General features: G+C 42.1%; 1 protein-coding gene across 1 annotated transcript; it reads left to right on the forward strand.

Annotated features, from left to right (window-relative positions):
- Positions 1–511: 511 nt before the first annotated feature.
- LOC114657145 (natterin-3-like) lies at positions 512–10,757 on the forward strand. The gene is made up of 3 exons (XM_028808893.2): positions 512–676; positions 1,716–1,845; positions 9,520–10,757. Exons 1-3 carry the CDS (start codon positions 512–514, stop codon positions 10,593–10,595), a joined length of 1,371 nt encoding a protein of 456 aa, XP_028664726.2. The 3' UTR covers positions 10,596–10,757.
- Positions 10,758–17,065: the final 6,308 nt, after the last annotated feature.

The raw sequence follows: 17,065 nt of genomic DNA on the forward strand, positions 1-17,065 counted from the left end.
TGAAACACGATCTGATTGTATGGGTGGTTACCTACCAGGTAACGCATGTGGTTGGCCTGCAAGTTGGCAAATGTCCACCACGCCCTCTCAGTCGCGAGAAGCAGATCATAGAATGTTATATAGCTTTACTGTCAAATAATGCAAAGGGTATGTGACACGTGTTTTGCCCTTATTTGGGCTCATCAGGCGTACACACTCCACTTTATGGTGCACCACGGCATGTGGTTTGTTTATTTGACAGCCTGGAGATCGAAGTAATTACATTCATAGTATTCGTAGTCTGAAACACGTGTCGCACATGCTTTGCCTGGTAGGTAACCACCCTTACAATCAGATTGTTAAAGAGTAAACATAGTAAATATAGTAAAAGAGGACAAAGACAAAGATAAAGAGTTGGAACAACACCACAACCCTGTATATTATAAGGCAGCTTTTCAGCAAAAGAAAAGAAACATCACTAAGGACACGAGTCTTAGATCAGACAATCTAAGATGGTGACACTTTCATGTAAATGCCAGCCAGGCAGAAACAGAAGGGTCCAGGTGGCTGGACACCAGAAGTGATGTACGAGGTGGTGAGGTTGTTAGTCATCCAGTATGTAGATGGAGGAACAGAAGTGGTGTTAGAATACAGCACCACCCTGTGGAATGATGAAAAATTACCATCTCCAGAGCCTGTAAGCTGTCCCCAAGGTGCATGTGTGCAACAGTATTAAAACGAGGCATTCTGACCTCTGTATCAGGCAGTTTGATTAATATGGTGATTCTTCGGTTTATGAGGCATTGTGGGAGGAAGAGGCAGGTCCAGGTGGACAGAACCCAGAAATGACATCAGAGTTAGAACTGTGTCAATCTTCCATTCTGTAGAGGGAAGAGAAAAGAGACTGCCATGTCTTGGCGGAGAATTACAATCACTCAAACCCTTAAGCTGTTTCCCATGCACATGTGTGTGACAATACTGTATATATATATATACTGTATATATATATATATATATATATATATATATATATATATATATATGCTGCGGTGGGTTGGCACCCTTCCCGGGATTGGTTCCTGCCTTGTGCCCTGTGTTGGCTGGGATTGGCTCCAGCAGACCCCCGTAACCCTGTGTTCGGATTCAGCGGGTTGGAAAATGGATGGATGGATGGATATATATATATAAGTAGTAAACTAATATAGTATAAAATTAAACTCACAGATCACAGTGACACATTTTGAACCATTGACTATAGCAGCGCTGTCCTCGCCCTCCAGACTACAGCCTAATGTAAGAGTTCTAGACTTAAATCATACAGCTCCGTTGTGTTTTAAACTTACTATTTTTGAGAGCCATATCTACTGTATATATATATATATATATATATATAGATATATATCATATGTGAATTTCCCATTGGGATTAATAAAGTATCTATCTATCTATCTATCTATCTATCTATCTATCTATCTATCTATCTATCTATCTATCTATCTATCTATCTATCTATTATATAGCGCCTGTCATATCTATCTATCTATCTATCTATCTATCTATCTATCTATCTATCTATCTATCTATCTATCTATCTATCTATCTATCTATCTATATCTCTTTTAGATATGTTTTCCTTTTATAATAAGAATTATCTAATACAGATATTCTGAATTTTGTGTTACACTAAAGCTTCTGCAGCACTTTCTCCAGTAAGCTGTTTTTGGTCTTTCCTGCAGATGAAGTTGACACTACTGACCACTTTGGCAATTCTGCTGCTGGGTGATGTCTGCTCAGATTCTGCTTCCTCAGCTTCTCGTCCCAAGAACCTGAAAGACCTCGTCAGACAGGCGCGAGAAGTGGAAGAAGGTGAGGTTGGCTGTAGTAACAATGACAGGGCCACTTCTGCAAATAACAGCTGGACAGCAAACTTATTGAACACTCACTGACTGCTCCACGTATGTTGTGAAGCACAGGACAGGAAAGTCACTGGATGATAAGAAGCAGATAAAATGTTGCAAATCAGTGTATTACAGTATGGTCACTTGAGTAGCACAAAACACTGGCAGTTGGGTCTCCATGCAGAAAAGAAAAAACGTTTGCTTTAAACCTTCCTGCCTCTCCTCTGAAGTCAGAACTCTTTAAGCAAACATTTTTGTATAAATCACACTGTGCTTAATCAGTTTGTTTAAACCAGTTTTGGAGGAAAACTGCTGTAGTATTAGAACATTAGAACAGTCTGGATAAGAACAGGCAATTTAGCCCAATTAAGCTTGCCAGTCCAATCCACTTAATTCTTCTAAAAAAACATGAAGTCAAGTTTTGAAAGTCCCTAAAGTCCTCCTTTCTACCACACTACTTGTTCACTTATCTTATGTGTTTGTGGTTCTCTGAGTAAAGAAAAACAACCTAATGTTTGTGCGAAATTTCACCTTAACAAGTTTCCAACTGTGTCCCTGTGTTCTTGATGAACTCATTTTAAAGTCTCCGTCTTCATCCACTGGACTAATTCCCTTCATCATTATAAACACTTCAGTCAGGTCTCCTCTTAATCTTCTTTTCCTTAAATTGTAAAGGCTCAGCTCTTTTTAATCTTTTTTCATAACTCATCCCCTGTAGCCCGTAATCAGCCCAGTTGCTCTTCTCTGGACCATTTCTTGTGCTGCTCTGTCCTTTTTGTAGCCTGGAGACCAAAACTGCACACAGGACTCCAGATGAGGCCTCACCAGTGTGTTATAAAGGTTGAGCGGAACCTCCTGTGACTTGTACTCCACACATCAATGCGCTATATAACCTGACGTTCTGTTAGCCTTCTTAATGGTTTCTGAAAACTGTCTGGCAGTATGACTCCTAAATCCTTCTCATAAGGTGTACTTTCGATTTTCAGACCTCCCGTTGAGTATTCAAATCTAACATTTTGACTTCCTACATGTAATACTTCACATTTACTGATATTAGATTTTATCGTCCACAAATCTGCCCAAGCCTGTCTGCAATCCAAGTCCTTCTATGATGATTCAACGGATTCTCGATTCTCTGCCAATCCACCTCATCTGCAAACTTAACCAGCTTGTTATATTTATATTCCTATCCAAATCATTAATATATATTAAAAATAGCAGCAGCCCTAGCACTGACCCCTGCTGGACACCACTCTTAACATCACCCAGGTCTGAGAAGGTTCCTCACAGCATCACCCTTTGCTTCCTGCGTCTGAGCCAATTCTGCACCCATCTACACAGCACACCCTCAACTCCCACTTCTTTTAGTTTGATGCCCAACCTCTCATGTGGCACCAAATGCTTTCTGAAACTTCAGATATATTAATATAATAAGCTCCACTCTGGTCGTATCCTTTTCTTGCTTCCTCATGGAATTCCAGCATGTTAGTCAAACACGACCTCCCTCATCGGAACCCATTACTGTTCAGTAAAACTCCTGTACTAGCCATGTGCTGCTCAATCTTATCCTTAATAATTCTGTCTGTTAATTTTCCTGTTAAGCTAACTGGCCTATAGTTGCTTGGGTCTGCCCGGTCACCCTTATATAATGGGATAATGTTTTCTAGTTCTTCAGAATTTCCCCAGTGTGCAGTGACTTCCAATACATTTTTGTCAAGGGTTAATATCTGTACTTACTAACCTCCTTAAAAGCTCGAAAGTAGATATTGTCTGGTCCTGTTGATTTGTTTGACTTCAGCCTAATTAATCTAAGCAGCACTTCTCCTTCTTTAATTTCTAAATCACTTAGTTCCTCCTTAGTAGTCCCTGTTACCCCGGGAGGTTATCCACTTCCTCACATGTGAAAACCTCTGAAAAATGCGAGTTTAGAGCAACTGCTATTTCACTCTCTGTATTTTTGAATTCTCCTGTACTATTCTTGATGCACTTCACCACCTCCTTGATTGTTCTTTTACTGGTAAAATAATGAAAGAATCTCTTAGGGTCGTCTTTCGCCTTATCTGCTATATTCCTCTCCATCTCTCTTTTAGCCTCCCTAATATCCTTCTTAATGGCTGCCCTCATTTTCTCATTCACCCTACGATTCACTTTGCAGTCATTAGTTTTATATGCCTTATTCGTCTATTTTTTCCTTTGCAGCTACTTTTTCAGCTTTTTATTAACCCACTGTGGAGTTTTTTAAATTCCCTACTAATTCCAAATTTAGGTATGTACCTGTCCTGCATTACATGTAAAACATTTTTAAACCTGTTCCATTGCTCCTCGACTGTCTCCACACTTAAACACTTATCCCGGTCCATCCTCCTTTGACTTTGCCGCTCAAAATTTGCTCTACCAAAATTAAACTTAACAGTTTTAGTCTTAACATCTGCACTCCTACAGAACACTGAGAATTGTATTATATTATGGTCACATGACCCCAGTGATCCAATCACCTCTACACTCTCAATTCTGTCCTTATTATTACAAAATAATAAATCCAGACAGGTTTCACCCCGTGTTGGTGCTTTAACATGCTGTGTTCAAAAACAGTCACTGATTACGTCTAAAAACTCCCACTCTTGTGCTCCACTATTTGAAAGGTTATCCCAGTTAATATTCGGAGAATTAAAGTCCCCCATGACTATCTCCCAGTAAACTTGCCTTTTTAATATCACTAAAAAGATGTGCATTCGAATTAAATGTTGGGTTAGAATTTACATTGCAACCCATTTTGTTTCTACACAGTTGTGTTTGTTCCTTCACGTATAGATCTAAACCTGTCCTGTCATAAACTACAGAGGCTGTGATGCAACAACAGGAGATCTGAGTGCATCGCTAGCAGAGGAGCTAAACTGCTTCTTTGCTCGCTTTGAGTCATCACAACAGCAGCACTCAGCTGCTCCAGCCCTGCTCCCACCCTCACCAGGTTCCTGCACTACTCCACTCACTGTAAAGGAGCACGATGTCAGACGGGTGCTCCTGGCAGTGAACCCCAAGAAGGCTGCTGGCCCAGATGGAGTGCCTGGTAGGGTGCTCAGAGTGTGTGCCCACCAGCTCACCTTTATCTTTACCAAAATCTTCAACCTCTCCCTAGCCCAGGCAGTCATTCCATCCTGCCTAAAATCAGCCACAATTATTCCAGTGCCGAAGAAGTCTCCCATTACCAGCCTAAATGATTATCGCCCTGTGGCCCTCACTCCGGTAATCATGAAGTGCTTCGAGAGACTGGTTCTCCAGCACATCAAGGACTATCTCCCCCAAGACTTCGATCCCTACCAATTCGCATATCGCACGAACCAATCCACAGAAGACGCCATTGCTGTAGCTCTCCACTCTGTGCTGAGCCATCTGGAGCAGCAGCAGAGCTACGTCCGGATGCTGTTTGTAGATTACAGCTCAGCTTTTAATACAATCATTCCTGACACTGTCATCACCAAACTGGTCACTCTTGGCCTCCCCCCTTTCACATGTGTCTGGATAAGAGACTTTCTTACCAACCGGCTCCAGACTGTGAGACTCGGCCCTCACCATTCCTCCATTAGCACACTGAACACCGGTACCCCACAAAGCTGTGTGCTGAGCCCCCTTCTGTACTGTCTCTACACCCACGACTGCAGTCGGGCCCACAACAACAACCTCATCGTCAAGTTTGCTGATGACACCACAGTGATCGGATTCATCTCAAAGGGAGACGAAGCAGCTTACAGAGAGGAGGTCCTGAAGTTGGCAGCCTGGTGTTCGAAGAACAATCTGGCTGTGAACACCAGAAAAACCAAGGAGATCATTGCCGACTTCAGGAGGCACAGCAACGACCTAGCCACCCTCTACATCAACGGCGAGTGTGTGGAGAGGGTCCATACCTTCCGGTTTCTTGGTGTCCTTATCTCCGCTGACATCTCCTGGACAGACAACATCACAGCAGTCATCAAGAAGGCTCAGCAGCAGTTATACTTCCTGAGGGTCCTCAGAAAGCACAACCTGGACTCCAACCTGCTACTGACCTTCTACTGCTCGTCCATCGAGAGCCTGCTGACATACTTTATCACAGTATGGTACGGCAGCTGCACCATGGCAGACAGGGAGAGGATTCAGCGAGTAGTAAAGGCAGCACAGAAGATCATCGGCTGCCCTCTCCCCTCCTTGATGGACATTTACATCTCCCGGTGCCTCAGCAGAGCAAAAAACATCATTAAGGACAGCTCCCATCCCTGGCTCTGATCTGTTTGACCTGCTGCCCTCAGGGAGGCACTACAGGGGCATCACAACAAGGACAAACAGACTCAAGAACAGTTTTTTCCCAAAAGCCATAACCATTCTAAACTCACACGGGCACTGACTACACAGTCTAAACCCCCAACCCCTGGACTTCCTTCTATCCATCAACTGTGCAATATCCAATATCTAAATGGTACTGATAATAACTGTGTAATATCTGTATACTGTACAATATCATTACTCTCAGGTCCAATATCTACTACTCACTGCACATGATCATCATTATTTTGCAATATTTACATTATGTGCAATAACCCAATAGTGCAATAGTTATTTATTCTTTCCAGTATTTAAATAATGTGCAATAACTCGATTTAGTTATTATTCTTTCCATTTGTATATAGCGTTGCAGAACTTTTTTTGCAACTTTTTGCACCATTTGTTTAATTTATTTACTTGTTGTGTTCTACATATATGTCTGCACTGAAAGGAGCTGCTTTTAATCTCATTGTACATGTGTATAGATAGATAGATAGATAGATAGATAGATAGATAGATAGATAGATAGATAGATAGATAGATAGATAGATAGATAGATAGATAGATAGATAGATAGATAGATAGATAGATAGATAGATAGATAGATAGATAGATAGATAGATACTTTATTAATCCCAATGGGAAATTCACATTCTTCAGCAGCAGCATACTGATACAATAAATAATATTAAATTAAAGAATGATAATAATGCAGGTGAAAAACAGACAATAACTATGTATAATGTTAAATGTTAACGTTTACCCCCCCAGGTGGAATTAAAGAGTCGCATAGTTTGGGGGAGGAACGATCTCCTCAATCTGTCAGTGGAGCAGGACAGTGACAGCAGTCTGTCGCTGAAGCTTCTCTTCTGTCTGGAGATGATACTATTAAGTGGATGCAGTGGATTCTCCATAATTGATAGGAGCCTGCTGAGCGCCCTTCGCTCTGCCACAGATGTTAAACTGTCCAGCTCCATGCCAACAATAGAGCTTGCCTTCCTCACCAGTTTGTCCAGGCGTGAGGCGTCTTTCCTCTTAATGCTGCCTCCCCAGCACACCACTGCGTAGAAGAGGGCGCTCACCACAACTGTCTGATAGAACATCTGCAGCATCTTATTGCAGATGTTGAAGGACGCCAGCCTTCTAAGGTAGTATAACCGGCTCTGTCCTTTCTTGCACAGAGCATCAGTATTGGCAGTCCAGTCTAATTTATCATCCAGCTGCACTCCCAGATATGTATAGGTCTGCACCATCTGCACACAGTCACCTTTGATGATCACTGGGTCTATGAGGGGTCTGGGCCTCCTAAAATCCACCACCAGCTCCTTGGTTTTGCTGGTGTTCAGTTGTAGGTGGTTTGAGTCGCACCATTTAACAAAGTCCTTGATGAGGTTTCTATACTCCTCCTCCTGCCCACTCCTGATGCAGCCCATGATAGCAGTGTCGTCAGCGAACTTTTGCACATGGCAGGACTCCGAGTTGTATTGGAAGTCTGATGTATATAGGCTGAACAGGACCGGAGAAAGTACAGTTCCCTGCGGCGCTCCTGTGCTGCTGACCACAATGTCAGACGTGCAGTTCTCGAGACGCACATACTGAGGTCTGTCTGTAAGATAGTCCATGATCCATGCCACCAGGTATGAATCTACTCCCATCTCTGTCAGCTTGTCCCTAAGGAGCAGAGGTTGGATTGTGTTGAAGGCGCTAGAGAAGTCTAGAAACATAATTCTTACAGCACCACTGCCTCTGTCCAAGTGAGAGACAATAAAAGGCATTCTATTCTAACTCCCAGCCCCCCCCCCCCACATTAGCAAGTTTTAAGAATCCTCGACTAGCCCACTCGTATGCCTCCCAACACATTGGTGCCCCTCCGGTTCAGCTGTAATCCGTTGTCACAAAAAACGAGACATACTCAAATAAAGGTTTGGGGCAGCCACCCGTATAATCTGGTATCCTGGCTGCAAAAGTCGTTCTGATGCAAAATAATAGCACTGATGTGCATACAATTGAGTCCAAGACAAGACTGAGGAATTAGGACAAAGGGCAGGGTTTTAAAGGGGAAGACAGGAAGTGAGGTCATAAGGATCAGGGACGTGTTCGTACTCCATTGGTTCGGGCCCGGACGTGACGTCAGAGGGGCCGGAGCCAGAAAGGTCTCCTTCCATTGGCTCGGTCCCAGAAATGATGTCACGAGAGCCAGGTGGAATCTCCTGGGAATGGTCTGCAGGCAAGAGAGAAAAAGAGTCAGTGCACTCTGCCACCTCCCGGCATATCTCAGAACTGCCGTCACTCAAGCCCTTTAGCTGCCTCCCATGCGCACGTGTGTGACACCGTCTAGACGGAACAGGTCCCATCTGTTCCAAAAGGAGTCTCAATGCCACATAAACCTATACTCTTGTATCCTGCATTGAGATTTGAGCCATGTGTTAAGCCTTCTAATCCCCTCAGTGGTACCTGGACTGGCACGTGGCACAGGCAGAACTTCAGAGAAGACTACCTTGTCAGTTCTTTTCGTCTGCCTGGCACCTAACTATTTAAATTTAGATTGCATATCTGACAGACTACCCTTATGTATATCATTTGTTCCAACATAGACAATGACAACTGGATCCACCCCCGCTCTGGCCAAGAGCCTATCCACCCTTTCAGGGAGGTTTCCCACCTGTGCACCTGGAAAGCAACACACCATGTGAGATTCTACGTCTGTGGAGCAAACCTGGGCTTCAAACCCCCTAATAACTGAATCCCCAACTATCATTCCTGCTCTCTATCTGGGAACTGGTTTTGAGGTGGCCTGTTGGAGCTTCTCATCCCTGCCTACCAACTCAGAATCTTCAGAGACAACTCCCGGCTCTGCAAGGACCTGAAAATGGTTTGAAACTTCCAGTTCTGGGGTTGATGCCCCCGGACAGTGTGCACCCTTTACCTTACGCCTTGTGACCATGATCCGGCTCTCTCAACTTGTCTGGTCTGGAATCTCCTCCCGCGTCACATTAGGGGTGCACATGGTGGTAGGGTGAGATGACATAATAAATCATGTGACTTCCACATCAACAGACATACCAACCAGTAAACAATAATGCCACACCAGGTAAACTGAGTACAAAATGGTGGCACAGGTGGGAAAAAACTCCCACAAAATGGCAGTAAGATGATCTAATTTTCTTAACAATAAAAATGAACAAGTACTTGGAAAAACAAAATATGAATTTTCAAAAACATTAAGTATATAGAGCAGACAAATAAAATCTGTAAATGCAGATTAATGACAAATAGCTTTGATAAAGGATGCATTAAATTCACTGAACTCGGTTTAATCTTTTCTGTTTGATCTTTATCTCCATAGACTTGCCTCTTAATCCAGATCTCGAAGAAGTCATTCCCCCACTGGCTCTCGATTCCAGCTCTACGCCATTGAGAATGTCAGCTCGGCTGAATTTGCTTGGTTCTCAGTCCGTCTTTGACGCCAGTGAAAACCTGCAATGGGTCCCCTTCCACATGTCTGCTCCCAAAGATGCGGTATTAATCTGGAATACTTATACTTCATGCTTCGAATATGTCTGTAAAGTCGATTGTATACCTGGATACTACACCCCGAGGAAAGGTGCAAGATGTTTTTTTGCTTATGGTGGACGAGAGCATTATTCAGAGTCATTTCAGATTTTAGACAACAAGGACAAGTTTGAGCTTCTAGAGTGGGTACCGGGATCTTATGGCACATATCCATCATCAGCTGTCAGAGCATGTGCACATACCGATGTCTTTGTGGGTAAAAACAAGTACGGCTTAGGTAAGGTAGACTCAAAGAATACAGCCTTCTTCTTACCATGGAAGGGTAAGGAGTATTATTACAAGAAGTATGATGTCCTCTCCATCAAGAGAAAATCCTACAGTCAGAAAATCTCTAATGTCATCTATGATATTAGTCAGGCAAACCTCCAGGAACAACCTCCTCAAATCCTTAAAAAATCATCTGTGGACAACCACGAATGCCAAACAGTAAAGAAAACTGTCATTTTAGAGGCCACAACCAAAAATGAGAGACGTTGGGATATCCAGCGTTCATCCATGATTGGAGCTTCCTTGATCTTCACTGCTGGAATCCCTTCAGTCATCGCTGGAACTATCACTATCTCCACAGAGAAAACGTTCACCATTACTTTAGGCCAAACATCAAGCACGTCTAACGGTCACTCCTTGTCTATTGAGGTAAACGTACCACCCAATTACTCCTGCAGAGTGAACATGATAGGAAAACAGATGACCACTGATATCCCCTACACCGCCAGTCTGAGCCGCACTTATGATGATGGCAATACAGCATCGACCACCATTGTTGGCACATATAAGGGATTGGACGTAGGGGAGGTGACAGCTGTGGTGGAGCGCTGCGTGAAAATCCCCAACGCTCAACCCTGTTAATCTGCGTGATCTAGCTATGAAGAGTCACTGTGAACACATGATAGCCCATAATTAGCATGCATGTTCTCAGATTTAGTATTGTAAACTCCTTGAAATTAATAAGTATAAATGAATTGCCTGCATTGAACTGCTGTCTGTCTATGCTGCTAATAAAAAATAGCAATCAAGATCTAAGTGTCCTGGTGTTCCCAGCATTTCTTTATTTTATAAACCATCCAAAGGTACAGTCTATTGGGGGTGTCAAAACAGCGGCTGCCCCCCAATCCTAAAACTGGGTGGAATCTCAGAGCAATGGAGTGCTTTTAACCACCTTGAGGTCACAAGAAGAGTTAGAAGTGGGGATTCAACCAGCAGCAAAAGACCAAATCGCATTACATGGCCTTTTGGGTGATATTAAGTTATTGAGGTCATTCACATATTCTTAGTGAGTCTTGAACAATTGCAGCATGCTCCCATGACCAGTAGCCATGTAATCTGACATAACTTGCCTTGACAAAATCAAACTGGTTTCACTTGGTCCTTCGTCGTAGGGGACGGGCTGTGTGTGTGAATGAATGCTCATTCTGAAGTACGATGCATATAATGCAGCAATGAGGAATAAGGAATTCAGGTGTTTTGGACCTTACATACAGAAGATAAGCTCATCTGTCTGGTGTCTCGCATTTAATGACATATTATGACAGAATGGGAAAAGAAAAAGAAAAAAAGAGACAAAATTGCAGCCAAACTCATCAGACCTGTTAAACCTTTGCAAGGTGTAATGCAGAGAGGAAACTATGCTTTAACAGCATGCTAAATAAGACTCATAATATTTAATTTTTGTTTTTATTTTAGGTACAGCTTTTAAACTGCATTTCTAGAGCTCATTAGGGGAAGTTGATATTGTGTGTGTTGTGTAATCAAAATATTCTGTAACCAGAACAGCAGGCAGGTACAAATAAAATCATTGGATTATATGGACCAATGATTCAAATATTTTTTAAGAGAGACTAGGGGGTTCCGCCCCCTGCTCACTACATTTGCCAAACCTCGGGTAGCTGAGCCAATCGAAGGGCATTGGGCCACCCCACCTGTAAAGAAAGCAACTGTATTTAAAGAAATGGTACAGTAATCCCTCACTTATCGCGGGATATAGGTTCCAAGGCCGACCGCAATAACTGAATTTCCACGAAGTAGGGACACCATATTTATTTAATTATTTAACGTGTATTTGGACGTTTTTAAACCCTCCCTGTATTGTTTACAACCCACCATTTACTCTATTAAAAACAGGGACAACTGCTAAGCAATATGAAATCGGTAGATAAGTTTACACTTACTGTATAGCGAAGTACACGTAGCAGCTTGTAGGCGGTCATGACGTCGTCGACCTTGTTGCAAAGATTCCTAAAGCAGATTCCATCCAGACTACTGCCTTATCACGTCCACTTGCAACTCGTTTTGCGCCCTGGTTAAAGGACACTGCGGCTGTAGATCTTATATGCTTTTCCTCCTTTTTAAATAAAAAGAATCGTGGACTCATTTATGCTGTAATGGTGTCCTGCAGCGGTGTAGCTGTTCCCTTCCTTCAACATATCCAAAACTTTTACCTTTTCTGCAATCATTTGCATCTTCTGTTGGTGCTTGGACACGGCCCCTGAAGCAGTAGCACTTTAATGCTGAATGAGTGAGATGAGACTTCCTGGTTAATACAACACTCCGTCGCTGAGCCAATCAGCAGCACACAGGAACTTAACTGCGTGCTCTGATTGGGTAGCTTCTTAGCCATCCGCCAATAGCATCTCTTGTATGAAATCAACTGGGCAAACCAACTGAGGAAGCAAGTAAAAAGACCCATTGTCCGCAGAAACCCGCGAAGCAGCGAAAAATCCGCGTTATGTATTTAGATATGCTTACATATAAAATCCGCGAAGTCGTGAATCCGCGAAAAGTGAACCGCGAAGTAGCGAGGGATTAGAAGAGTGTGCAGGGTGTGGGAGGAAGACGGTTCTGTCTTTAGTTATTATAGACAGAAAATCAGTTACTTGAGTATTTCAGTACAATACTAAATAAAATGAAGTAAAAAAAGTAAAAGTTAAACTTAATAGTAAAATGGAAATAAGAAATTAACACATTAACACCTTGTCAAAAACGATATTATGAATTACTTTATTCTCTGACTTACATTCTATAAATGTTGCTTTTTTGCATTTCTCTTCGCAAATTGGACAATTCTCTTTGTTCTTGATTTTTATTATATGCTGCTCTTTTTTGTTCATTTTCTTTTTTCTGATGATCATTGCCAGCTCTTGTTGCTCTTTTTCTATCGCGATCTAAAATTCAACGTTCTTGAGTAGATATTTTGCTTTTCTGCCTTGCCATTATAACCGACTGCATTGAAGGGCGAGTTAAGCAGCACTGCGAGTGTCGCAGGGTGGGACGGAGAGATGATGTCCGCATTAACAGTAATGATTGGGTGAGCCGTGAGAAGGGGAGTGATCAAGGCTCAGTAACGCAGACATGACGGAAAACTTTTTTAATTTAATAGAGAGATAAAATATGGCACAGACAATTTGTTTTCAAAGAGTGTTGAACTGGGTGGCATGGTGGCGCAGTGGGTAGCGCTGCTGCCTTGCAGTTGGGAGACCTGGGTTCGCTTCCCGGGTCCTCCCTGCATGGAGTTTGCATGTTCTCCCCGTGTCTGCGTGAGTTTCCTCCGGGCGCTCTGGTTTCCTCCCACAGTCCAAAGACATGCAGGTTAGGTGGATTGGTGATTCTAAATTGGCCCTAGTGTGTGCTTGGTGTGTGGGTGTGTTTGTGTGTGTCCTACGGTGGGTTGGCACCCTGCCTGGGATTGGTTCCTGCCTTGTGCCCTGTGTTGGCTGGGATTGGCTCCAGCAGACCCCTGTGACCCTGTGTTCGGATTCAGCGGGTTGGAAAATGGATGGATGGATGGAAGAGTGTTGAACTCAGGACTAGATAGGAATTCTGAGAAGACAAATGTAAAACTAAGTATTAAGAGTGTCATTATTTATTAGAATATACTGTGATGTGTGTGTCACAGACTTGCACAAGATAGAAGGAGGTGAGTCCAAGTTTCGGAGAAAATCAGCTTTATTTTTGTGAAGACAGGAACAGTCTCAAGCATTCTTATTCAACCAGGAGCTGTCATTTTCATCACTTGAACACAGAGCAAGCAAGCAGTGATGTTGTCAGTCATCCTGTATTAGCTCCCTTCTTCAGATTAAAAGAACAGATAGCCTCATTCATCAAGCAGGTTCAGCGGCTGTGAGTCAGCGCATTATGGAGGAGAGACGGCAGAAAGTGAACACACGGCCAGGTCAGCAGTCAGTTTTAAATGTTCCCCGCACTAATCATTCACCGAGAATCAAATTACGTGGTGAGCATGCGAACTTGCAGTTGAACCAGTAGTGGACAACTAATTCCTGCCTGTTTTTAACAGAGTTTCAGGGTCGCGATATATACAGTAAATTCTCAGTGTCCACTGATTCCGTTCCAACAGATTCCTGCTATTATAAAAGTGTAACCTAACCATACCTATTCATGTGCAGTAGAAACAAAACTCAGGGAGGTCTATCATACAGCAGCAAAACTTTAAGATTAAGAAGTAATAGGTCTGCAATGCCCTGAGATGTTTGAGGTTGCAAGCACACTACACTGAATGGATCAATCTGCATCTACCTCATGCCAACAGGAGTGGCTATGCTATTGAGTCCCATTCGTGATGGAGACAGGGTCATACGTTTGTTCTCCACAAATGAGGAATTCCCAGTAAATGTGCTTTATATACCCCTCCTGTTGCTACTGCCAATTGGATGGTTTAGCGATTTCCTCAGATCAGTCCTACTGTGGCTGCTCACAGTCTCTGGCAGAGTACCTAGAATACAATCCAACTTGACTATCAAATAAAAGACATAACAAGGTTGGTGTAGGTGAATCTTTGGAGGAATCATTATTAAGCTTTTGAGGGGTGAGAACAGACTGTCGGCACATCCACCTGACCCCATCTCCCCTGAGCTGACAAACTGCCCAGAACCAACTTCCATTTTTCCCATAGGATTAATGCTTCAGTATATGTGGTTTCCATACCTGCAGTATTTTTCAGGTATACAGCCCCTGTGGATAACGAGAACCTCCTTTACTTAATTCAGATAAACTAACCAGTGTGTATATGTTTGTAAGAAGATGTGAGACAGGGGCTTGTGACTTTCAATAAGTACTTTAAAGTATCCTCACTAAAAGCAACCAGATCATGGGAACTTGTCAGTTGCTCAGTTTCGATTAAGTCAAGCTAATACAACAAATGACTTCCTAGTCAAACTAGAAAACAAAATCAGAATGTTAAAAAAAAAAAGACAAAGCAGAATTTAAGAGAAAGAGAAGATAGCCAAGAGCACGGGCAAAAATCATTCCCTGATATGAATGATTATTCTAAAATATTATTAATTAAATCTTGCCATATTTTAAAAATGTTTCAAAGAGATCCTTTAAGCGAGAATTTGATTTTTTGCAATTTCAAATGATACAGAACATCAGTTACCCACCGACTTATACAAGGTGGTTGGGATTCTCCCAGTTAAGCAAGATAAGTCTATTTGCTAGTAGTGTGGTATCTGTCATTACAATCAATTTGTCCTTCTCCATTTTAAGCCCCTCTGGGATCCCACCAAACACAGCTGTTAATGGGTTACAAGTGATTGTGACATGGTCTAGTAACCATTCAAAGATTTTGTTCCAAAATTATGTTCATTTGGTGCACTTCCAAAATGTGGCCCAGTGAGACTAGAGCTTAATTGCAACACTCACAGATTGGATTTTATCCTGGATACATTTTGGACAATTTTAAACAAGATAAATGTCCATCCATCCATTTTCCAACCCGCTGAATTCGAACACAGGGTCACAGGGGTCTGCTGGAGCCAATCCCAGCCAACACAGGGCACAAGGCAGGAACCAATCCCAGGCAGGGTGCCAACCCACCACAGGACACACACAAAGCACACACTAGGGCCAATTTAGAATCGCCAATCCACCTAACCTGCATGTCTTTGGACTGTGGGAGAAAACCCACGCAGACACGGGGAGAACATGCAAACTCCACGCAGGGAGAACCCGGGAAGCGAACCCAGATCTCCAGGTCTCCCAACTGCGAGGCAGCAGCGCCACCGTGCCGCCCCACAAGATAAATGTGATCAATTAAATGTTTTAAGTTGAATTATTGAATGCTTTGTGTATATGGAGCTAAAGTGTATTTTATGCATGACTGCCTCCTATTCCTTTTCTGAGATATTATTTGAAAGATCCTTTCTCCACTGTACCCTAGGATCTTTGAAAGGATGAGACTTTAATATTTCTTAATATATTATCGAGATACTCTTTGAGTCTTTAGGAATAATCAGTATTTCTTCTGTAATAGAAATGGATGGGAGGTGAGGAAAACAGGGTAGGTTCCTTTTAGCAAAATTTCTCATTTAAAAGTAGAGGAAAAAATTGCTACTGGGAAGTTAAATTTCAAGCGTAATTGTTCATAAGATGCAAAAAGATTATCTATATATAGTTCTCTAAGTGTTTTAATCCAAGGTGTTTTCCAAAGATTAAATGCTGTGTAGCTTCGAGAGGGATGAGAAAGGTGATAAAAGCTTCTCTGCCATGAGGTGCATCCTCCATTGGTTTGATATTCTGAATGACTGATGGACAATTAGATTATTTGTATATTAACGATAATTGTTATTTACTGGGACACAAATCAGGGTGTACAAAGAAACATCAAGATTTAATTTCCATTGCATACCAGGCTTGTGCAAATTCTTCAATTTTTTTCAATTTTGAGGTCTTTATAGGTTGTATATTTGCCGTCAGATAAGAAAAATAAAAAATTATGTAGTGCCATGCCACCTTCTGCTTTTGTAGAGTCACCTTTTGAATGTGTGGACGTTACGAATTCCAGAAAAATGATGTTATAATGAAGTCTAATTTCTTAAAGAACGACTTGTTAATGTATATGAGGATGCTCTGAAATATAAATAGAACCTTGGGAAGGATGATCATCCTGACAGCATTGATTCTCCCTACTAATGTGAGCTGTAGGGTAGACTGTCTGCTCACATCTTGTTTGATTTTTTTCCATGCTGATAGCAAAATTGTGTTGAAAAAGATCTTTATATTTACTTGTGATGCTTAACCCTAGATATTTAAACTGTTGTGATAAAATAAATGGATAGATGTCCAGTCTAATATGGTGTGCTAGAGAGTTCACTGGGAAAAGCACACATTTATTCAAATTGATCTTGTGTCCACATATCTTTTGAAATTCTGCTAGTGCATTAAGGACTACTGGTAAAGATATTTGTGGGTCTGATTTATAAAGTTCCGTACTATCTGTGTATAGTGATATTTTCTGTTCAAGTCCTTCTCTAAAAAAACCTTTAATCTCTGATTCTTTTTGAAAATGAATAGCCAAGGGCTCAATG

Source organism: Erpetoichthys calabaricus, chromosome 9 (assembly GCF_900747795.2).
Source record: "Erpetoichthys calabaricus chromosome 9, fErpCal1.3, whole genome shotgun sequence".
Classification (NCBI taxonomy): domain Eukaryota; kingdom Metazoa; phylum Chordata; class Cladistia; order Polypteriformes; family Polypteridae; genus Erpetoichthys; species Erpetoichthys calabaricus.

Excerpts from the sequence above, each read along its gene's own strand:
- LOC114657145 (XM_028808893.2), top strand. The coding sequence starts at position 512 with ATGCCAGCCAGGCAGAAACAGAAGGGTCCAGGTGGCTGGACACCAGAA. Across the intron at positions 677-1,715 it reads AATTACCATCTCCAGAGCCT|ATGAAGTTGACACTACTGAC; the intron begins GTAAGCTGTCCC and ends TCTTTCCTGCAG. Across the intron at positions 1,846-9,519 it reads GGCGCGAGAAGTGGAAGAAG|ACTTGCCTCTTAATCCAGAT; the intron begins GTGAGGTTGGCT and ends TTATCTCCATAG.